At 47.2% G+C, this 23,559-nt stretch overlaps 1 protein-coding gene across 5 annotated transcripts in view; it reads right to left on the bottom strand.

Moving 5' to 3' along the window:
- ARHGEF9 (Cdc42 guanine nucleotide exchange factor 9) overlaps nt 1–23,559 on the bottom strand; it is a 171,893-nt gene that overhangs the window by 51,606 nt on the left and 96,728 nt on the right. For all 5 annotated transcript variants that reach the window (XM_030449336.1, XM_030449337.1, XM_030449340.1 and 2 more), the window contains one exon: nt 1,010–1,189. In XM_030449336.1, coding sequence (XP_030305196.1) covers nt 1,010–1,189 — 180 coding nt within the window. The remainder of the gene's footprint in view (nt 1–1,009; nt 1,190–23,559) is intronic.

Below are 23,559 nucleotides of genomic sequence, written 5' to 3'. Positions count from 1 at the left end.
CAGGGAAGGTGCAGAGGGAGGGAGCCAGAGCAAACGTGGCATTTCCTGGGATGTGTCCTGGAGGGAATGGTCTGCCCTCTGCCTGCCTTGGAACTTGTCAGATTGCTTGGGATGCTCCGAGGAAAGAGCCACCTTGCACACAATTTTACAAGGCAAAAGAAAACTTCAGTTTTTGAACCATATCCCCTAAGCTTCTAAAGGAATTAAATCTCTTGATTCCACCTATTGAACCCTGCACAGAAGGGAGAGGAGCAGGAAGTGCACAAGGTTAAAGCCGGTGCCTTGACTCCTCAAGGAGAGCTTGAGAGAACCCAAACCTTGTGGCAGGGGCTGACAGTAGCAGAAAAGGGAATCTTCTTGTCCTTTGGCTTTCTTAACATGTACTGAATAAAAAAATTAAGTTCCCAAATCCTTTGTATTTGTGAAAGGTCAGATTGCCACAGGAGGTGGCTGGGGACAGCAAAGCCAGCTTCAGCAGAAAAACAGAGACAAGCAACATGGTTCCTTGTCCCCTGAAAAGAAAAATAACCAGAGCTTGTCATGGACTAATTAGTGGAGTAATTTTATATCTAAAATTTCTGAGAAGTCAAAAGGCAGCACTGCTTTTGGAAAGGGGAGGGCAACCAGTCAGGCAAGAAAACTCTTTTGAACGTGGCTTGCTTTTAACCAGGGTGAATGTTTCAGCCCCACCAAACCATCTACTCGTAGCCTGCACAATACTTAACTCTTTTTCCTAAGAACTGCTGAAGGAGGGGCTGAGACACCCAGCACGGGCCACTCCACATCCCAAGAGCATAAAAAGCAGAGCCAACAGCTATTCCAGCCTCCCTCCACCTCATTCTCCTCTCTTTTGAAGTCTTTGCTCCCCCTTTTTTTCCGACACAAATCAAACACACTGGAAATAAGCACCAGTGGCAAACACAGTACCCAGCTGGGTTCTGAGCTCTGTCAGCAGTGATTCATTGTAGCAGTAAAACGATTTAAAAAAAAAAAAAAAAAAGTCACTCACCCTCACGAAGCTGGCGGGAAACCATCCTTCTTCATCATCAATCTGACCCCACCACCAGTCCTTGTTGGAAGCATCCAGGACCTTGATGACGTCTCCTGCTTTAAACGCCAACTCCCGGTTGGCCATGGTGACGTGATCCCATACTGCCTCAGCACTGACAATGGAACCACCACTGATCAGCTTTAAAAACAGAAAAGCAGGAGTCAGGACCAGCTCAGTTCCCCAACACAACCACGTGCACAGCACAGACAAGCAAAGCGTGCAGCCCAAGTCAGACACTTTCCCCTCCATCCCATCACCCACAGATTTTTCCCCTGTGGTCCGTGAGCACCTCCCCACCCTGTGGCTCTGCTCCAACCCACGCCAGGCACCTCCAGCACCCTCAGAGGCTGTGTGTGGGAAAAGCAACACCTCCCCTCCCACCACCACCCCCGAGCTGGGAGCATGCACATCTGTCCCCACACATGGCTTTTGGGGACAAGTCCATCAGGGGAACCTATGGCTGGGAGTCCCCAAAGTGGTAAGACCAAGCCATGATGTCCTGCAAAGGAGTTTGGGTTCAGAGCCTGCTCAGTTAAGGATCAGATGTCAGCTCCAGGCTCAGAAGGTTTTCCATGCAAAGACAGTTACAAAAACATTCTTGTTGTTTGGTTTTTTTAAAGGGAGAGTTCAGTGTTTGTTTAGTGCTGGTGAGCTACTGACATCCCTTGCTTTTGAAATCCTCAAGCTCCCAAGGGACAGGAAGGGCTCCCTGGCAGCCCAGTGACCCCTGTGAGCCCTGACCTGGAGCCCGTCCCAGCGAGGCCAAACCTCACCCTGCAGGCAGGAGAAACTGGACTGAGGTCAGCCTGGTGTCCACCAGGACCTTCTGAATGCCTCTCCATGGGGCTGCCTTGCAGCTGGACCAACACCACAGCGAGGGCCTAACCAGTTCCCATTTTCATTGTGAGCCACTACCTAGTTTATATCTATAAAACTCCTGCTAGATGCTGGTGGGAAGGACTCATCCCAGCACTGATGCTTGTGCATCCACAAGACAAAGCATCCCCCCCTGCCCGAGACACCCACTGCTCCTCAGAATGATGCTCATGTATTTTTTTAGTAGAATAATAAATTGTGTTTATGTTTTGTCCACTGCAGGAAATCTGCACTGAACAGTGAGGCTGTCCCAGCAAACACAGACTTTAGCCATATGCTTATTAGCTTGTCAGAGCCATCTTCAACCTTCTTCAGTAATTCTGCCACCTGAGACACACTGAATATGCACTTGGGCTCTCCTCCAAATCACAATTTCAGCTCACAAAGAGCTCAGCACTGTAACCATTACAGACCTTCCACATGGCTTTAACAGCCACAGATTTCCCTGCCACCCAGGCAAGGGGTACCAAGCCCACAGGCAGGGCTGTCTGAGGGCAGAGGCACTGGGGATGGTGGGAGGTTTGGCAGTGGCCCTTTCCTAAGTTTGATTTCCCCAGCTGCCTGCTGACAACTGCCTGCACAGCCAGAACTTGCAGGAAACCTTCTGGCACTGCTGCAGGGGGCTCAGCATAAACATGCAAGAGCATTGAAGCCCCCGTAGGTACTTCAGTCCACAGATTCAAGGACCTGAGTTACCACTTGCCTCAAACTGGCTGCCTTTATGAAATGAAGCTCCTTAGGTTTGGGATGATTACAGCTGCAGTTTCAGGGCTCCTTAATTACCAGAATCAGGTGTACACAAAGCAGCAAGACCTAAAAGAGCCCAAAACTTGGCCTTTCATTCTTAAAAGCCAAGGTGGATCTAATCAGTGGGCCTCTTGTTCCTGCAGAGGATAGACTAAAACAATGTTCTCTACTTCCCATATAACAAATCATCCTTTCTAATTCAAAATCAGCTGTAAGAGGAGCACAGCTTCTTCTTATATCATGCAGGGGGGTTCTGTGCATGAGCCTCACAAGATCCCCTGGCAGCAGGCAGGAAAGAGGCAGGGGTTGGGGAGAAACCCTCACTGAAGGGTCAAGCAATCGACCTCACTGATCTGCTGAGCTTCTCCCAGAGGGCACCTCCTGTGTTAGTGTGGATTTATCCCACGTTTGTTTGTGCTTCTGATAGAGAGCTGTGAGGAGCTGGGCACCAGGGCATCCCACCCAAACTGCTGGTAGGGGAAGCCAGATGGTGCAGGAGCCTCAGTCCACCCCAGCTCTAGGCCCTCACTTAGCTATAGCTGGAAAGATAACAGTTATAGAGATTGATTTGTGATTGCAGTGCAACAACTGAATGTTCAACCCAGACACTTCCCCCTCACATCCCCTTGTGTCACTCCAAGTCAGAGTTTCTGTATGATTTCATAAATACAAATCAGTTTAAACCACAAAGAACCCCAAGGCAGATCTGGAAGACTTCACAGATGAAGAAAAAACCCTCAATATATTCAAGACCAGTTAACAGTTATCTGTTCTTCTGCCAGGACTGAGCTCTTCACCTTCACTGATGTTTTCCCCTGTCATGTTCCTGGACACTGTTCTCTCTTCACCCCAGGGGAAGCAAGCTCTGCTCTTCCAGCCTTCTCTTGGCAAATGACTCTTCCCTCCCCTGACCATTTCACCAGCTCTGGATATTTTTCCTCCATCTCTCTTGAACAGAGATGACCAGAACTGTAAACTACTCCCAAAGAGATCAGAGGTACCACTGGATGGAAGACAGGTTCTTCAAGCTGGTTCCTCCCAACCCCGGGTCTGTATTGTTAGCCCAAGAAAGGGATCCACATGCCAGGAAGACTGTGAGCAAGCCCTGGCCTTCCAAAACCCAAATACAGAGCAGGCTGTGAGAAAAGGAGAACAGCAGGATACAAGAATACAAGTTCCAGCCACTGCACGTGCTTGGTCCATTGAGAGAACATCAGAGCCTCAGATTAAAAGACGCAGTTAGATTTATTTTGCAAGACATCTTGCTGCATCCATGGAGCTGTCTGACTCTTTCAGGGCAGGGCTGCAGAGACAGAACCTGACATCTGCAGCAGCAAGAGATGATGAACTAGAGAAAGGTCAGGGTAAAATATTATTTCTGAGAGAAATTCAGCATAGGAGCTCTTCACTCCAGAAAGTTCACGTCTCGTGGTTTCAAATCTGAGTCTTAGCACTGTGGTCAGACATCCCCAGCCAAAGACCCTGAAAGGGACTTATCTCTTGTAATTTTACATGTCTAGCACACAGAGAGAGTCATCTGGACTTCTTATAACCAATGAAGAGAAAGAGACACATCAGGAGTTGTGATTCATCTCGGCTATTTCAGTTGTCTACCTCTGAGTGAGGTGAATCATACCCTAAAAATTCATGTTTCCCTGCATTTAATTGGGTGATGCAGAAGTTTTCATTTCCAGCATCTTACGTTCACCCCACCTACGACCTGGCCATCACTAAAAAGAGGTAACAAAGAACTGGATTTAACAATAACCATCACAACAGGAATAGCTAAATACTGAACCACACCTTCCCAGACCCAGCAGTTTCTCAGTATGCAGAGGCTGAAAAATAAAATCAGGTTCTTGGTACCCACCAGAAGAATTCACAGCATCTCAGCCTTATCAGGTTACTGAGATGAGGGCTTAGATATTCAGGATAAGTGTCTTACTCATAAGAAGAGGGAGGCAGCTAGAAGAAATGCAATAGGTGATACGTTTGGTTTTATACCCTGACTGCTGCTTGTCTTCAGGTGAAAGTCTGAGTTCCCACTGCAATCAATTCTTCTTGGCAATTGGTTGTTCAAACTAAAGAGCCCAAAGAGAAAAGTTCCTTGATGCTTTCACAAGGAACTGTAACATCAGTGCAGGAGAAATGTCCATGAGCATTTCTTCAACTTTCTTAAATTATTTCTTAAGAATATTTTTTCCTCTTTTACAGGATACTCCAGAGCACTGCCAACCACATGCTGTGTGGGGTGAAGAAAAAGGTTTTTCAGTGGGCAGACAACCAGAGTAACCACCACGATGCTGGGCACAGGTAAGGGACCTGAGTCACTGTTCATTGTAGCTCCTTTTTCACCTCCTAGCAAACACCTGGCCATGGTCAAAGAGAAGTACCAGGCTAGACAGGTATGGGGCCACTTCTGTGTCCCAGCACCACAACTCAATAGACTTAATGAGGAAAAGAAAAAAGGGAAAAGAAGACACTGCTCTCTGTAACTCCAAAAATATCTTCTAACAAGAATGTACAGAGAGCTGGCATTCAGAGTAAGGAAATCAATGCTCCAGTAGATCTGAAGACACAAACCTGCAAACCCTCAGGCAAATGAGAACACCACTGTGCTTCCCACGTTCCCAGAAGAAAGGCACCTCATGCTGCTTCACCCTCTTGGTTCCAGCTGCATTGCTCCCTCACCAGCAGTTCCACAGACTGCCAGGGCAATATCCTCATCCTCAGGATTTCCCAAGGAGGGCATTTGCAGCTCTGTTGAGCTCCACTCATCCATCTCTCCCATGAGAGCCCCCCACAGGGTATGAGCACAGGAGAGTTTCCATGGGTGCTCACCTGAGCTGTGCAGAGACCAGAAGCTGCAGCCCATGGTTCAGTCCAACATTGCACTGGTTTTTACAGCTTGGGCAGGTTCACCCAGCTGACAGAGCAGAGGAAAAGGGAGAACAGGAAAATGTCACCCCAACCCATCATGTTGCACTTCTGCTCTTGCATTATCTCCCAATAGTCCCTTTGTGTGTTTATTTTTAAACCTCCCAGGCAGCAAGGATACCAACTGAATAAAGCCAAATCATAGCCAATTGGCCACACGGCTGGTTCACAAAACAAAGGGGAGGGCATTTCCACTTGATTTGCTTATTCTCTGAAGAGGTGCAATCACACAAAGGTTAAGCATGAGGCAAAGAATTTCCCTTTCTGCTTTCAAGCCCCTTGATGAATTTGACTAATGGCTGGGTTTTAGCTGAAAGAGGCTGATTGGACTGAGAGAGCCTCTGATATCCCCATCTTCTGGGAGGACTGGTACCCTTGGTTGGAAGCTTTGTATCTAGAGCTAAAGGTGCAGAATCAGGACAGACTTGAAGGCTCATTAGGAGTGGGTTATTATATTTTTTCATTGTTTTGAATGTTGTTGAAAAGATTCCTGCCTGGCACACATGAAATCACCTGGCCTCACACAGTCTCCAGGGTCTGGCATTGCTCTTCTCCTCCACTTTATTGTGGTTATTGTCCATGTTGTTGGGATGCTCACTGGAAAGCTGAGGGTGCCTATAAAGCTGGCAGCACTGAGGAAAAAGCCTGGTAACCAGACAGAGTTACCTCAGGAAAGCACAGCTTGTGGGGGGTGTAATTGGCTCCAGAGCACCAGCAAGCCCTGGGCTTTGATGCTGCATATGTCACCCTAATTGCTTTCCAGTCCCTTTTGCGTGCTGGGCACATTAAGCCTCCCCTTGCCTGATGAACACATCTTTCATACAGAGTAATTACAAATATCCACTAACCATAATCTTTTAACTCAGATAAATTATGAGATTGGTTCTGGGACTCAGAGTTTAAACTGCTCTGAGGAAAACAGCACCTTTTGTCCAAGCCAGGCAGAGCAGCACCCGGTGCCTGACTGACCCAGGGCCAACCCAGGCTGCCAGCATCAATCCTTCATTACAGCACATGGAAAAACTGATGTCTAAACACCTTTCAAGATCTAAATCTAAAATGCCCATGCAAATCCCAGCCTTCTGACCCCAGAAGGAACTCCCCAGATTCCTCAACGATGGCTGTAGCTGCCTCTGAGCCCTCTGTCCTGGAAATCCCTCCTGTGGTCAGAGGGCCAAAGCTGAGCTCTGATTTATGCCTGGTTCAATCTTCCTGGGCTGAGCTGCCCTGTGCTGTGTGGTGGGGGGAGCAGGCAGGATCCCTGAGCAATGTTTCCAGGGTTTCTGAAGCCCCAGACCAGCCCTGCAGCTCACACAGGGGGCAGATAAGATCGAAGCTCTGTGTACAGAGCACTGCTGGGGAAGGGGGATGCAGTTCTCTCTCAGTTACCCAAGGTGCAGAATAAGGCAGATAAGCAAAAAGGATATTACAGAATAGATACAAATTAGGCTCTGGGAATGTACACTGAGGAGTAAGAGGCTGCTGTGGAACACTGAGCTCAGGGGCCCAGGGAGGAGGGTACAGCCCAGAGCTCACCCACAGCATCCCTGTACCCAGGGTGTAGCTGATCCACACCCTCCAGACCCCTTCCTGGATAACCAAGACTTGAGTGGAAATGTCAGGAATGCCAAATCCAGACTCATGCCAGAAGCCTTTGTTGAACCTGGAAAGCAAAAGACTTCTCTCATGTGGAGCAGACTGGCTGATTATAGGCAAACTGAGTTCATCAGAGCAAGCAGACAGTTTTTGCAGGGAGGGAAGATACAGTTGTAGCTCCTGCTCTGAGGAAGGTGAGAGCACTTGGTGGTTTAGAGATTATTTCCAACCATCCATCACCTGTTACTTCGGGGCATGGGAGTTTCCAAACAAACAAACAACAACAACAAAAATATATATATAAAAGGGAATTAATGAGCAAATTACAGGAATTACTCTCAGGGGATTGCATGATGCAACACAACACCCTGCTCAGCAGCACCCAGCCCTGCTCAGCCCAGGCTCCTACCCCTGAAGCTGCAGGAGAAAGCAACTGGTGACACACAGCTCAGTGTCCCAGCTCTGCATAGCAGGAGGCAATGAGACAGACACATACACAGCACACACACCAGGACTACTCAGTGGAGCAACTTCCCTTATCTCAAATCAGGAATTCATAGTGAAATGAATAGTGACAGGAGCAGAACTAATGAAAGCCTGAGTAGATACTTTGTCCTATAAAAGCTGACACAGTTGGCCGGGGTCTAAAAATCATGAAAGGAAATTAATTCAAATGTAGGGCTATTAATACAAAACAGAAACATTATTCCTGGATGGCCAAGTACAAGGAACAAGCAGCAAGAGCCCCCTCATGATCTCAATCACTGCAATCTGTTTTAAAATACCTTTTAAAGACGAGGCAGACGCCTGGATTATGTCATGTTACTCTGCAACACATTAAAATACATCTTCAGTAATAGATTTAATAACACATAATTCCCATCTATTGGTGCTGTAGCACCATGCCAACATGATAACATAAAAAAAAAAAAAAAAAAAAAAAAAGAGAGAGAGAGATTTTCAGTAAGTGATGAGAACTTGGAACTTAAAAAGTACTGGCTGTTATTAGTGCAAATCAGTGCCCAGGCTGGATTTAAGTCCAAATGAATGTATTATACTGATTACACTCACTGCTCAGGCTCCTTTGCTGTTCTGAGCTCTGGATTTCTTACTGTAAGTCACTGTAGCTCACATCTAATACAGCCAAGGAGCAGCTTGTTGGCAGATGAGCACAAAGAGGAGAAAGCCATCTACAAACTGAGCTTACAGAAGTTTAATTAAATGCAACTTCCAAGTGAGCAATGGCTGGAGAAACAACACATGACACCCAGAAACCCCCTCTGGCTTGGGGTGGTGCAGGGGCAGCACCAGACCCAGCTGACTGCCAGCCAAGCCAGTGGAAGAGGAGCAAACCAGGAGCTGCCCAGGGAAGATCCCATTGCTTCTGCCTCAGGCAGCAAGAAGAAAAACCAGGATGAGCACCCAGAGTGAGAAATGGCCCCACAAAGCTTCTGGCCCCTAAATTATGATCTTCCAGAGCAAAAACACAAGCCTTCCTTATGTCTTTCACTGTTCCAGCACCTGGACCAAGAAGAAGGGAGAGGCATCCAGAGCCCCCACCCCACCTGTGCAGTCAGTAACAACACAACAAAGGCAAGAAGAGCTCAACACATCAGAGCCACGACAGCTTGCACTTGTAGCTCACCTTTCATCCATATCAGCTCCCAAGAGGACAAACAGGTAGGATTTAGAAGTAAAGGATGTAAATCAGCTTCTCCCCTTGAGACACTCATGAAAACAAACCCCAGGGTGTCCTCTGGATCTCCAAGCCCAGGGTCAGCACAGCACCCCGTGGACGAAGGATCTCCTGCTTCATACCCTGCATCATTCCCACATTTCAAAAGCCTGCTCAATGCCAGGAGCTTTGCTTTTGGGGAAGTGGAAGGCCAAGGAGCAGCACATGGACATCCCAGCAGCAACCTTTGCTCCCCTGGTTTCAGCAGAGAGATACCAGGTCCCTGCCATGACATTCTCATTCCCATCTAATTGACTTTGCATTACCAGAGTTTTTTCCCTGCTAAAAGCTCAACAGCCAACCCTGGATGTAAAAGGCTGCCTCGTCAGGAAGGTAATAAATGGATGCAAGTTAAATGTGTGTAACTCCTGCAGATTGCCATCAGACCCTGTAAGCCTATTACATGGATTGGCCAGATCAGGAAGGGGATATGCAGCCTTCCACCTCTAAGCTGCTTTTCTCAATTCAGGTTAGGAATGAACAAAAGTCACTGTCTGATGGCTTCTCAGATTTTGTGGAAAATTGCCACAGCCAAAACATCCTCTTTAACAGAGTGAGGCAAAGCTGACACTTGCCACAACTCTCTGCCCTCAACTGCACTGCACCCTGGGTCTCCACATCTCAGCCTCTAATTAAAACAGGCTGGCAAGCCCCTCGTCTCAGCTCTGCCCCTTTCCAGGTCATGCTGCAGAAGACACGTGCATATCCCATCCCTCTGGGTTGCACCTATCCTTGCCATAAAAGCCCACATTTGCTGTGTAACAACATCATCACCTGGATGGGGCTGAAGAAAACAGCTACATACCAAGATAATTCTATTCCAAGTCTCGAGGGCAAAGTTGTCACAGATGAAATATCATTGTCTATTATCTGTTGGCAAATTCAGTAGGTAATGGCAGCCACTCCACTTAATGGCTCACATTCCAGCTCCTTCAAACGAGCCCATCACCGCTGTATGTAATCACACTATGGATTTAAAAGTATAATTTCCATCCAGAAAGACCATAGCTAGAGCACTATGACTCATTCAGTTCCCTGTGCATCAGAAAGCATGTCATGAAGCTTGGGAATTTGTGAGCCAGTCACCATCTGTGTACAAATGAGGCCGTGGTCATGATTCTTCAGGCTGGTCGGTGGCAAACTCCCTCTGACAGAAATGGCAGCTTGGAGACCCCAGAGCCAGGCCCTTTGCCTCAGCCCCCAAGAGAGCTGAAATGTTCTCTGAAGCTGTATGGGAAGTAAAGGGATACAAATATCAAAGAGAAATGCAATGGAATGAAAAGGCATCTCTCCCCATATACCTATTCTGGCACTTCAAAGCTGAACAGTTATAGCTGTGAAGTCGCTTTCATTCCTGCCATAACAAAATCATCTCCACAGCTTAATTAGTGTGTTTCTGTTAAAATGGGTCCAAATGCATGGAAAGAGGCATCCAAATATGATTTGTTTTTCAAGACAACGTGATGTTTTCCCTGGCTAGTAGCTTCAATTCATTAAGGAACAACAAGAGCCAAGCTAACTATTTGCAGCAAACATTTGCTGATTTTAGCAGCCTTTCCTCCTTGGTGAATTATCCATAAACAGACTGTTTTTCACATTATTATTTTTTACCTGCTCTGGTCTGACAACTTGTTTTTAGTGTAACTTGACTCTGCATTGCTTACAAACTCTCTGTTCTGTAACCACTGCTTAAAATAATGATTATTCCTAATTTTCTTAGTGGATCAATTAAGTCACCTGGTGCTGTTCTGCTCCTGGACTGGATGACTATCACATTCACACCCAATTTCCCAGCTAGCTGGATTGAACATTCATGTGAGCAGATATTTGCACTAGGATTTGCAACACTATCTTAAAGCAAACATTTGAGTTGTCTGAAGGGGTTTTGAATGAATAATTTTCTGCATTATTCACCTACCTCTAGAAATAACACTCCATCTGTTCACGGAACAGTCCCTTTTTCTTACTTAGGTAAAATGAAGGTCACGCAAGCAAAAGCAAAATCTGCACATCCCCAGGGTCCTACAACCCTCCCCATCATCACAAACCAGTACCTGGTCAAGGTCATTAACCAGTGAGGGAAGGAACCCAGCTGTCAGGTTAAGGGCAGTGAGTAATCACCTAGTGCATCATTGCTGCGACAAGCACCCCGGGACACAGGCAGGAGTCAGAACATGTCCTTTGCAATTAATCATTAATCAGGACGTGCTGCAACAAAGAAGTAGTCAAGTGGCAACTCTAAAGGTGAATTAAAATGTTAATTTTAAAACACCTACACTCAAAAAAAAAAAAAAAAAAAAAAAAAAAAGAAAAGAAAACCCAAAACAAACCAGAAGTCAACTCTCAAATTGGAAGGGAAAGGCAAATGGAGTGTACATAAAACCTGTACCAGCCTCTGGGTGAAAAGCACCCAACTCATGCTGGGACATGATGGACCCCAGAAGAACTGGCAGCAGAACAGCTCATGTGGAGCTAATCCCTGGCTGGGGAAAATCCTTCCTTTCCCTTGCCTGTCCCATTTCATTGACCAGCAGAGGCCTGGGGTGAGCCCTAGTTGCTTTGTATGAAAAGAAGAGGGCACAGCTGGGGCAGAGCCTCGCTGGTTCCCTGCACTGAGCTCCTGGCTGGGATGGACTCCTTGTCCCCTCTGGGCTTGGGAGAACCATCAGGAATAAAGTCATGGGTGGGAAGCAGCTAAGCACCCACCCAAGGAGCACATATGGTTATGGTCTTGAAGGAGCATTTGAGATAGGGAGTGCCACAAACTAGAAATTGGGACCCAATATTTGGAGCAGTCTTTGACACCCTGACATCTTCACTGCAATGTGGAAGAGGTGACATTAGTCACTAACATTCCCTGGTGAGGCTGAACAAGAAATCCTCACAAATGCATCTGAGAACTGAGAAATACAGCCAACAAATGGGAGGCAAACTCATTTTAAACCCATATTCAGTGGGAGAGATGCTCACAGGGCAAGGGATCACAGAAGAAACAGTTGCAGGAAATCAAAGAGGAGTTTGAGATGCACAGAAATGGGAGCAAGATCTGTAAGAAGCTGTAACAGTCCCTCCTCCCATGGTTTGTTCTGCACGAAGCAACTCATTTCAGACAGATATTGACAGCGTGGGAGGGACTCAGAGAAAAGCAACAAATTTTATCAGAGGTTCTGGAAGGATTAATACCCAGAAAGAGATTAAACCTGTTAAAAGCTCAGCTAAACTACCATTCCAGAGCCTGCTAACACAGTTTAAATAGTTCCAGGAGAGGTATTATTTCTGTATCATGGGGAGTTAGGAGTCTGAAATGGAGAAAAGCTCCATTTTAACTATCTAACATTAAAACACTAACAAAGGATTTAAAACAAAGGATCTAAGAAGAGGTGAAGAAGCATTTGGGAGAAAAAAAAAAAAAAAAAAGCAGCACAAGAGCTGTAGCAGGACAGGGAGAGCAGGAGGGCAGCACAGAGCCTGGTGGGATGGAAGGAGAGAAGGAGACCTCACCAACCCCTCAAGAATGGTGGGTGCAGATGTGTAACTGTGTAACTATCCAGACGTTCCCCAAATGCAAGATTCACAGAAGGAGACTGTGGGTGTATGCACCATGGCAGCCAAAGCCGCAATTTCCCCAACTGCACCCACTGATGACCCCACCCCAGCACCCGCTGCACAACTGCTCTGCCCTGGAGCCCTCCCTGCTGCACATGGTTTGAAACCTCAAACAGCAGCAGCAGAGCCCCAAGAGCTCTGGGGGTGAAGGCAGCAGAGCATTAGGCAGGGCTGGGCAGAGGACAAGCTCAGCAGATGAATCCTCCAGACCTCCATCCCAGGGCTGCTCCTGAGTGGCCACGGGGACCAGGAGGAGCTGTGCAACCTCCCACCTCCCCTCTCCCTTCTCCACCAACAGAGCCACTGCAGCACCTCGTCCCCACAGGGGCTGCCATCCAGTGTGCAGGCTCTGGCTGGGGGTACAGGATTCACAGGGAGTTTGCTGGAGGATTTGCAGAGCAGCTGGTTAGCAGCCTGGTGCTGCAAACATGAAATCTCATTAAACAGCAGCTAAGCTACACCTACACTTTCCCTAACACCACCTTTCCCTGTCAGTAATTGCTGCAGTCACAACAGGACAGGAGGCAGGCACCAGAGCCCCAGCAGGATGATGAGTCCCCACCAAATTCCCTCTTTAGGTTGTGGTCCATGCAACGCAGGATTTTGTGAGCCACAGCTCTGCTTCATTAAACCTGCAGGAGGGGAGGATTGGGGAAGGCTGAGTACAATTATCCAAGTAAAATCTTAGCCAGGATGCTGTGACTTAACCCATTGCCTTGTGCACCAAGTGTTACAGGAGCTTAATTGCTGCCACTGCTGGGAATCCACAGTCCTGACCCATCCCACACACACACATCAGAAACTTGCTGCTTTTCTCACTCCTGATTGACTTTTGCTAATGTGCTGCCAAGGCCAGGGCTTGGGTGCTCAGGAGCTGCTCTGGAGCCCCTTTCAGATGTCAAAACACCAAACTGCATCTGGGGTTTCCTGGGGGTCAGTTCTGGAGCAGCTCCCTGCCCATTTCCACATGAGCTGCTGCGGGAATTAGAGCAAGACAGAGCAGAGTGGGCTGAAACTGGGGAGGAGTCAGGAGGAACTGGGTATTTTTTCCTGACATAAAACAGTGCCGTTTTTAAATGTGAATTTTCTAATTCTTTCATGCATTTAATGGCTTTTATTTAATCTCTCAAATGCTGAAAAAAGATGACTCACCAAGAAAAAAAAAAAGGAAAAAAGAGTAACTATTGGAGTGATGCTCTTAGACAGTTTTAAGGATAAATTTTTTTCATCTGAAATGCAGACCCTCTCCAAACTGTGAGAAAGACTTCAGTTTGAATGCTGCAAGGTCAGAATCACACAGACATATTTTCCTTTTTCCCAGTTATTCTCCTTATAACAACGAGTGTGCTCACATTCCCACCATACACCTTCAGAGTGTCTCTTCAGAACTCTTCTTACCATAGCAATCTTGTCAAATTAATTCATCATTAAGGACAGATTTCTTTTTTTCCCCTTCACTACCGTGTGTTAATTAGCAAAAGGGTTGCCATGGAAACCCAGCAACACGAGTTAACACCACAGGATTTACCATGTTGGCAGGACATGGACCAGAGCCCTGCAACAGGTGCAGAGCCAGAAGATGGGGAAGCCACATTTGCTCCTTCGATGGAGGCTTCAATGTCTCTACTGAATAAAAGTTGGAAAACCTTCTAAAGACCTGGACATTTGGACTAATTATTCTGCATACAAGTCTGAGGGCTGGCTCCCATTTCCCTGAGGTTTTAGCAAAGACAATTTTAGGGCTCTGGTAGGAACCAAAGTGAAGGAAAAGAGGTTGGGGGTGGAAAAAAGTCAAGGCATGTGATCAGCCCCAGGCACTGATTTTCAATAAGCCATGGCAGGCTCCAAGCCTGGGGCCACCAAGTGTTCACACAAGATGGGTGTGAGCTGTGTACACACTCCTGTTGCCATGACTCCACCTGGAGAGGTCTCTGCTCTCCAGCCTCCATCCTGCTGGGTTTTTACCCCTGCTCCACCGCCATGCTCCTGCCTGATGATCAGAAACCACCCTCTAATGAAAAGCCTGGGTGTTGCACCCAATACCTCCTCATCCTCCCATCCTTCATCTTAAGCAGTTGTTCTGCCCAGCAAGTCTTTGGCCTCAGAGTGTTTGTGGAGCCCATCTCTGCTCCTGCTCAGTCACTGCTGGACATGGCACTCTGCAGCTTCCCCTTCATGGACTGATCCTCCATTCTCCCAATTGTCCTTGTCTCTGTTCCAGTTCAAATTCATTTTTGTTGGAATTTTGGCAACCGAACAGTCAACCCTAGTCCAAGTGAGGCTGCACCACTGTCTGGTACAGCAGCATAAATCTCTACTGGAAATTCATCTTCTAATACATCCTTGGATCATACCTTGCTTTTTTCTGGCCATACCCCACTGTCAGCTCATCCCCAGGCTTTGATCACCCTCCTACAGCTCAGTCCCCCTCCAGTCTGCACCACAGAAGGCTGCAGCAGGCACTGCCCTCCCTGGGAGCCACACACTGCTCCCTGCTGTCCCGTGCTGCTAGTTCCCTCAAATCTGCTGCCTGGTTATTTGGTTACCCTGGTAATATTCCATGTTCTTCTCTGCTAATATAAGAAGCAGAAAAATCAAGGCTTGAACCACCTCTTTAAATAGGCAGTTTTCACTATCTGGGTAAAATTAGACCCAACGTCTCAGCCCCAGAGTAATGAAGGTTTTTCAGCAGCAGAACAAAATCACAGCTTCCCCCAGCAAACAAAACCTGAAATAAAAGCAGGGATTTGTCACACCTTGCTGAGCCAGCTCCTGAGGAATGCAAGAGCAGGCACTTACCAGCAGATCTCCTCAGCCTGTCACACCAAGGCAGACTCCCCCCACCTCCCACACTTACTGGAAGAAGCCCAAATGTGGCTATTCCAGCCACTAAAATAGCAGAGCCCAGGCAGAGCCTGACCTCAGAGCCACCTCCCCACTGCCCCCACAAGTGCTGCACTAGGAAGGAGGAAGCCAGACCTGGCTTTTTTTAACCTTTTTCACCTTATTTTGCTCCAGAGGGATGCACAGGACTCAGATCAAAGCTGCCTGGACAGGGAACCAGCCCAGATCCCGTTTCTACAGAAAATCCTCTCGCTTCTCCCAGAAGCAGCCAGAGGTGCTCTGGAGCAGTGGTTTCCCACCAGCCATGCCCAACAATCCCACCTCAAAGCACCTCCTTCTGCTCCAGGACAGGATTTGTTCCCACACCAGCAGACCCTTCAGTTCACACCAGCATCACACCTTGGCTTCAGCAGTTGTTACAGCTCAGCACATCTGGGCAACAAGTAATAACCTGCTCTGTATTTTAAAACAAGAAAGGGATGCTCAGGCTCACAGGAGCAGGATGTGTGAGGGGGTTCAGCTTCTCCAGGGGTATCCATATTAAGTAAACTGAGCTCAACAAAATCACTGAAGAAATAAAGCTGAAAAAGATACCCACTGCCAAGTTTCTCCATCTTTCCCCTTCCTGTTAGCACCCCACCCGCAGAATTCTCTTCTCCTTTTGAATAAATCCTTACTTTTGCACTTAAGAAAGATGGAAACATTTTCCATACTTCCAAGCTTTCTCTTGCATCCCCATCAAGCTTAAATCTCTCCTCAAAATACCCTGAAGGAGGAAAAACATTTGTGGCTTGTGCTAAAAGCTCCAGAAACTTTCTTGCACAGAGTGATGTTTCTTCAGCAACTTTTTTTTTCCTGTTAAGTAACTCCAGGGCACTGCGAAGGCACAAACATAGCAAGGAACAAAATGCTAAACCAAGGCTGGTTTCCAAAACTCAGGTAATCGGGCAACCTGAAACAAGAGGGACTCAGCTTCCAGCCAGACAGTTTGTGTCAGAAGAAGCAGCCCCAGGGGAGCTCACTGGCTTTCCTCCAGCTGAGGGCACTGAGCTGATCTTCTCATCAAGGAAGGCTGAAGGTCAGTACATCCCCATCAAGATCCAGTTGTTGTTTCCTGAATTAATAGCCCTCAGTCCAGTTTCAAGCAGCCAGGAATGCAGAAACCACCAGCAGAGTTGGGAAATCAGTGTCAATATGCTTGATTTCCCAGTTTCATATAGATGTTGGTTTGGGTTTATGGGAGTGTGAATGAGATCAGGATTGGGTCTTCTCAGCCCAGGCAAGGATTGGGTTACCTACTCCAGCAAGATTTCTGAGAGAGGGAAGAACATCAGGGAGAGACCAAGAATCAAAAGAAACAAGGAAGGGAGGTCATCCAGATTTTAGAAAAGATATGATTACACTTGGATGATTCCCAGTCATTTCTGTGAGTATCCAAGCCAAACTTGATTCTCCTCTTACCAATCATAAAAGAACAAAGCCATGTGCAGTATTCCACATTGACAAAAGGAACAATTTCTAACAGACATGCAGACACACAGAGGTCCACAGACATGCACGACAAATCCTCTGCACTCCCATGCAAACACAGAGGTACAGACCCACAGAGACATTCATGCACCCAGCTGTGTCCCCATGTTTCAGACTGTATCATTCCCTATTAAACAAAGCAGGGGTTATGGACTTTATCATATGCCTTTTGTATGCAAAGTACCAGCAAATAATTATAAAAATCTGTAAGCTTGCTCAGTGGTTTGTGCAGGTGTGTGCTTCTGCCTCTCAAATCCAACACTGAATTCATGAACCCAGGGGCCAAGTGTATCCACCACAAAGCTTTGCTCTAGACATACTCCACAGTCATCTTTGGAGCCAGTTTTGTGTCCCACCCACAGAGCAGTTACCCCAGATTTAACGCTGTGATTGAGGCCAGGACCTGGCCCAAAGGAAGGGCCAAGGCAAGCTGAGCAAAGTTTAAAACAGAAACAAAATGTTTAAAACAGAAGAGGAAAGCAGAAGCTAGAGGGGCCTTCAACAGCAATTCAGCAGTCCTTCAGCTCAAGTGACCTGACACAACGCAGCTGTTTTGGTTTCTCAGAAGGGATTTGAGGATCTGCATCCAAGGAGAAATCCTCTTCCCATGTGTCACCATTGCAAAGCTGGCTAGTTGAGGAGTGCTTCTGTTTGTTTGGGCTATTGCAAAGTGGACCTCAATGAACTGGGGAAAGACCTACAGCCTGTCCTTCTCTTCTAGAAGAGTGATTTTTGCTCAGGTGCCTAACCCAAAAATGTTAAACACCACCAAAACCAGCCCCAGGGGACAAAGAACATGCCTGGTGAAAGAGCAGCAAAACACAGATAAAGGCAACACAGAGCAGCAAAACCAGCCACGTGCCCCAAAGAACCCCCCTGCCATCCCTCCTCAGCTCTGTCTTCACCACCACTTCTGTGTCTTTTAGATTCACTGAGTGTCTCCATCAACCTCCGGGGTGCCTGTGCTGCAAACCTCCTGGATAGAAGAGATGAAAAAACCCTCCTGATCCTTCTTTCACTACTTAATCCCTCCTTATTTTCACCAGATTGGATGCTCTGCTGGTTCCTTCACCCCCCTAAGCCCCCAGTCTCAGGCAGGCAGAGAGCAGACGTGATGCCACCCAAGCTGGGAGCTGCAGCTCAGCTGCGTGCCGACAGCTCTGCGGCTCAGCGCTCTCCTTATCTCCCCTCTCTGCTTCCTGCTCTTCCTACCAGTCTCTTCTCCAGCAGCTTTAATTTAAGCACTGCCTTGCACCAGAAGATGTGGGGCTCTTATTGGCAGAGCTCTGTTGGGAAAGTCAGGTTTGTACCCACACATGCACACGAGGCAACTGTGCGGGAGCTCGCTTCAGACGTACCCAGTGTGCGGTGCTACTCTCACCTTACAAACCCGGGCAAAACAGTAAAATCCATCCCAAAGGTCTTCCAGTTTCAAGGCAAGCACCCCAGCCCTGAGGCCCAGCAGCGCTGGGCAGCTCGGAGCAGGGCTGCAAAGCATCACTTGGCACTGCCTGGCTATGGTTTCCTCCCCAAAAAACCCCTCAAGTTTCTCTGCGGTGCCTAAAAGATGATGCAGGGGTCTGCACACAGCTCACCAGGTCTCAGACACATCAACTCCTGCCTTGCATTTCAAGCTTCCAAGTGCTTCAGGCTTCTCATGCTACAGCCTGTCATCCCACATTCCTTGCTTCAACCAGGACAGAAACTCCTTTTCTCTTTACCACACGGATTTTTAATAGGAATTATTAAATTCCTATTACACAACTATTCCTATTCCTCAACACAACAAAACCTCTCCTCCACACCCCCTGACTTGCTCCACATCAAGTACAGCAGGGCTGAGGAGCACAGAACGATCCTAAGAATGCTAAAGAAAAATGAAGAAACTAACAAAAAACCCTAAAGAAACTCAAGAAAATGAAAATGCGACCTGGATTCCCCCCACTGGACAACAAGGAAAGCACCTGCTGTCCCTGGGGAAACTGCTGTGCAGGTGCAACTCCTTTCACTGCAGTGCCCGAGGCAGCAACAAGAGTCTTTAAATTACTGTTATCTCAACCATCCTCTTTTTATTTGTGCCTTGTATAGGCAGATTCCTTTCTGTTATTTTTAAATGCTGCTGCTCGACACCGTAAGGGTTATAAGTTTGCAAAGGAGGTGGCAGCCCCATCCGCTCCCCCCAGCTGGGTGCTCTCTCCCCAGGAAGGCTGCAAGGCTCCTGCAAAAAATGGGGTTTGGTTTGCTGCATCTCCACTCCCCAATCTCAGTGCTGGAAATAACACCAGACTGAGAGGGACCCAAGGGATGTTTTGCAGAGAAAACCGTGGGCAGTTGATACATCAGAGTAATTCTTGAAGTGAAACCTGGAGGGAATTTCCTTCTTTGCTTTTTTTTTTCTTTTTTTCTTCTTTTTTTTTTTAATGTCCTGAGTTAAATTCTCTTTCTTTCAGCCATGTTTTGGAAAATTAGCAACAGAGCTTTGAAGCTTCTGTTGATTTCATTCATTTGCAAACACTGACACAAAGAATTCATGGGCAGAAGCATGTGTGCCTTGTTTTGGGAAAGCCAGCAAGCAGGGTGAAGGTCCCACGACAGTCAGTTCTTGGCCATCAACCATTCCTTGCTTAAGAGTTTTACCCGGAATATAACGAAGGCCCCCAAGACACAGTGCACACACTTCCAAAACCTCTCTGCCACCAAGATCCAACCCCTCAGTCTCTTTCATCCCTGTGTTCATGGCACAGAAATGCCATCACCAGTTTTCTGCAGCAATTGCAGATATTTACCACCAGCCTGGGCAAGTGGGACCAGTGCTGCCTGGCAGAGGATTTACATCTTAATGATCCCAGAGCAACCCAAGCTCCAGCCTGGCTGGAGGAGGAGGAAAGACAAGGAGACACTTGGGGTGGACAATCAGCTTGGTTGCCTGCCCAAGTATTTAGTAGTGTGCAGGCTCTGGCAAGCAACATGCTCACACAAACTAGTCCCTTCTGGCCAAAGCACAACCACCTCTTTTTAAGCAACTAAATGGCTCAGTTAGACCATTAAGAACTTAACTGTAGCCAGAGGAGAAATGGAAAAGCTGGAGCACCAAGGCAGCAGCTAGTCTTGTTAAATTGGTCTCCATTTTTCAAGTATCCTGTTGAACATTATAGAGGTCATTCCCCTGCCCTGCTATGGAGACATAAGAAGCCTCTGAAACGCAGGGAGTTTAATAAGGAACGCTGCATTCCCAAATTGCCTCAAAGGTTTTACAGGGTATTATGACTTCCAGTTTTATAGGTTCGAAACAGGGAGCAAATAAAAAGTCTATTTCTTCCAGATTTTCCAGCTTCAGTTTTTAAAAGGCTCTAAGCCCAAACACAGCTCCTGTGATCCAGGGAAGCCTCAGCCATGAGCTTTTATCCCAGACACAGCTGCCTCTCCAGCTGTCGGGTTTTGTGCCTCCTATGTGTGAGAGTTCACTGTTTTCCATACTAACTCGGTGCCATCTACCTTTTTTTCTGCTTTCCTAATGTTCTAAGCTCTTTACATTCCTGAGAAGCTAAAATAACCCATCCTGGGACCCTGCTAGACTTCATGGCATCAGAAGACAAACCCTAGCATCACACATGACCCCTCTGCCCACCTTCCCTTGCCTTTTTCCATAAATCTGCGTGTGCGTAGGCTCGTGTTCCCCATAAAGCTTGTTCTGAACTGATCCAAGTGGTTCACCCTTCCCTTTTTTCCCTTTCCCCACCCTTACAGAAATGCTGTTGTTTCCCTGACAGCCCCAAGCCCTGTTGTGATCCCAAACATCCCGTACCCGCAGCAGCCCAAGGCTGCGCTGCCCCAATTTCCTGATGGATCCAAGAGGGAATGTCTTGGGCTCAAGGAAGTTCTGTCCTGGGCCTTGATAACTCTATCTTCAAACAGGGACAGGAATTATGGTGGGGGGGGTATCTGGTTGGACTGAACCTGCAACATTACTTGGGGTCAAACACTAAATGCTTTCCAGGCACAACCAGCTGCAGCTGGATTTACACTTTTCATCTACTGTCTGTTAGGGCTGTAAAATTTCATCTTTCTTTCCATACCTTCCAGATGCATTTTATTAACAGCTTTTTTTTTTTTTTTTTTACAGGCACTATAAAACACTGTTTCATATTTGGGCCCCTTTTAAGAGGACAAATTTCTACAGATCGTCTGTTACCTGAAGGCAACTCCTCCTTTCCCTTGTTTTTTCCTCACTGCAAGTGCATCCCCTCTGTGTGTCCCCTGCAAAGGAGGTCAAACCAATGACACAACCAGTCAAGTACTGAAATATCACACCTGGTTCCTCTGAGGTGCATGAATTGCACATTAATAATCCCAAAATGCATGGGGGGATGCTGAAGGACCTGTGGTCTTCAGGTACCGTGGGCTAGCTCAGACCAGCAGCTGGAAAACCTAAGCCAATGCTGCTTTTTTCTGATTTATACTTCACTTTCCCCACTCATGTTTCACAAATAAAAACCAATGTCTTATTTTCCCCTGCATGACAGCACTGCAGCTCAGCAAATTAATAAAATCACTCACCAGCTCTGTACGTTGATTACTCCCTCTCTTTTATTATGAAAGAAAATGTCAAATCCCCAGACCTTTAATTTGCCTCTTTCAGAAGCATTCGAGCAGTTTAGGAGCAGTTTCTGAAACAACCAGCTCACACGGGCTGCTCCACACACAACCCCAGATCTAATTTCTGATTTCATCATAGCTGCAAACCAAATCCTAGCAGGCTGATCCCAGCACAGCCCTCACAGCAGCGAGGCCAAATCTCTGCTGGAGAACCTGCTATCAGATACAGAGACTTTATGTTTGGTTTTCATTTTGGTGCTGAGCAGCAAGCACCAGCCTGAGCACAGAGCCCTGTGAACACTCAGAGGTTTTCAGGAGGTTCCAACCACTGCAGAGTCTCGGGCTCACCTCCTGTGGTTAAAATTCTTGTGTGGGTGCAGGTCAGCCCCGAGCCCACCCCACTCCCTGTGCTCTCCTTGCAGCTTTCTCCAGTAAAGACACTTAAACACTTTTTCTCTCTCTCTGATCTACTCTGGGCCATGCTGTTCCTCTCCCCAGTGTTTGCTCACTGGCTGCATGCAGCCATGTGTCTCTAACTGAACATATTAATGAACTTTTGATGGAGGGCCTGAACCCTGCCAAGTCCAAGGGGATGCTTTACAGAGCGCAAGCGAGACGGCGCTGGTGGCCAAGGGTTCTGTTCTCAGCCTCCCCGCCAAGAAACCAGAGCCAGCAGCCCAGTCCTGACACCACTGCTGCCTCCCTCCTTCCTCCTGTGCCACAGTTCCCCCCAGAGAAGCCCATTTCTGTAGGAATAAACACTTCTCTTCTTGCTCTGCTCCGCTCAGGCAGGGCACGTTTGCTCCAAAGCGCACACACGCTGCAAAGCACTCAGCATCTCGCTCCCTCCTCCTCTCCCTCTGAACTGTTCCCACCTTGTTTTAGCCAACCATACAGGGGAAAAACTCTTAACCTGAGCTTCATTAGGATATGATATAAAAATAGCAATCCATTAGCTTTTGTAGTTCTCACAGTTGATTCAGCAGCAGAATGAAGGTAAAATATTTAAATGTTTTTCTAGTGAAAAAAAAAAAATAATAACAGGACAGAGACTGGCTTTGGGCTTTTCTGGAACCTGAGGATGGAGACTCAGGGTCTGTTGTGACACCAAGACTTTGCCCTCCCCACTCTCCATAGTTATAAAAACACCTGATGATGCTCCCTGCCTCCTGCCCTCCTCCTCAATTCAAAAATAAACCCGAGGGAGACTTGGGTTCAGGAGGAGCTGGCACCACTTCTCTGCTGCAAAGCACAACCCTCCAGCAAAAAACTTTTCCCCGCATCTCTCCAAACCCTGCCTGGCAATTCTCTCAGCACCTCCAGAAGCTCTCCTGGAGTCAAGAGCCAGAGGAGCAGGCGGGCGTCTGCGTGGACCAAGGGCAGCACAGGGGATGCTTAAAAAACATGAGTGAGTTGACTTGATCCTTCATCAAAATCCTTTCTGCTTCTCCTCCCTAACACTTCACTGCCCACGACATGGCAGGCTAAGCCAATGTGACAAACTGTCGAAACACATTTTTTTTAACAGAAAAAATTAAACCTCGACTTTAAAGGTAAAACTGGCCCCTTCGTGTCCCTCTACCAGATCTGAGGTTCCTGCTGGAGAAACCACAAAAGCTCTTGAGAGAGCAACTTGCTGGGAAAAGGCTCCAGATAACTGGTTAGAGCTCCAGCCTGCAGAGGACAGAGGACAAGCAGCAGTCATCTCCTGGGTTTCACCTTGGCTTTTGAGCTCACATTTGTTAATAAAAGTAACCAGAGAGATGCATGGGAGCATCTGTCCATGCCCAGACACAAAGCTAGGATAAGATGTTCATTCATCCCATACAGCAACAAGCAAATATTACCTAAATCATTCTTCTGGCATAGAAATGATCCCTGCTGCCCGAGAGAAAGGACCACAAGCAGCAGCATTTCTAACTCTAAATTCACACACTGGGGGTTATTACTGCTATTGTATTAGAAACGACCTATTTACCACAGGACTATCAAGGGTGTCAAATCCAAAATGCCTTTGTGTTCTCTGCTGGAGTCTGAGATT

This window comes from Calypte anna, chromosome 4 (assembly GCF_003957555.1).
Source record: "Calypte anna isolate BGI_N300 chromosome 4, bCalAnn1_v1.p, whole genome shotgun sequence".
In the NCBI taxonomy this organism is placed as follows: domain Eukaryota; kingdom Metazoa; phylum Chordata; class Aves; order Apodiformes; family Trochilidae; genus Calypte; species Calypte anna.
Note: the sequence above shows the minus strand (reverse complement) of the source record. Positions and strands in the feature narration are given on the sequence as shown.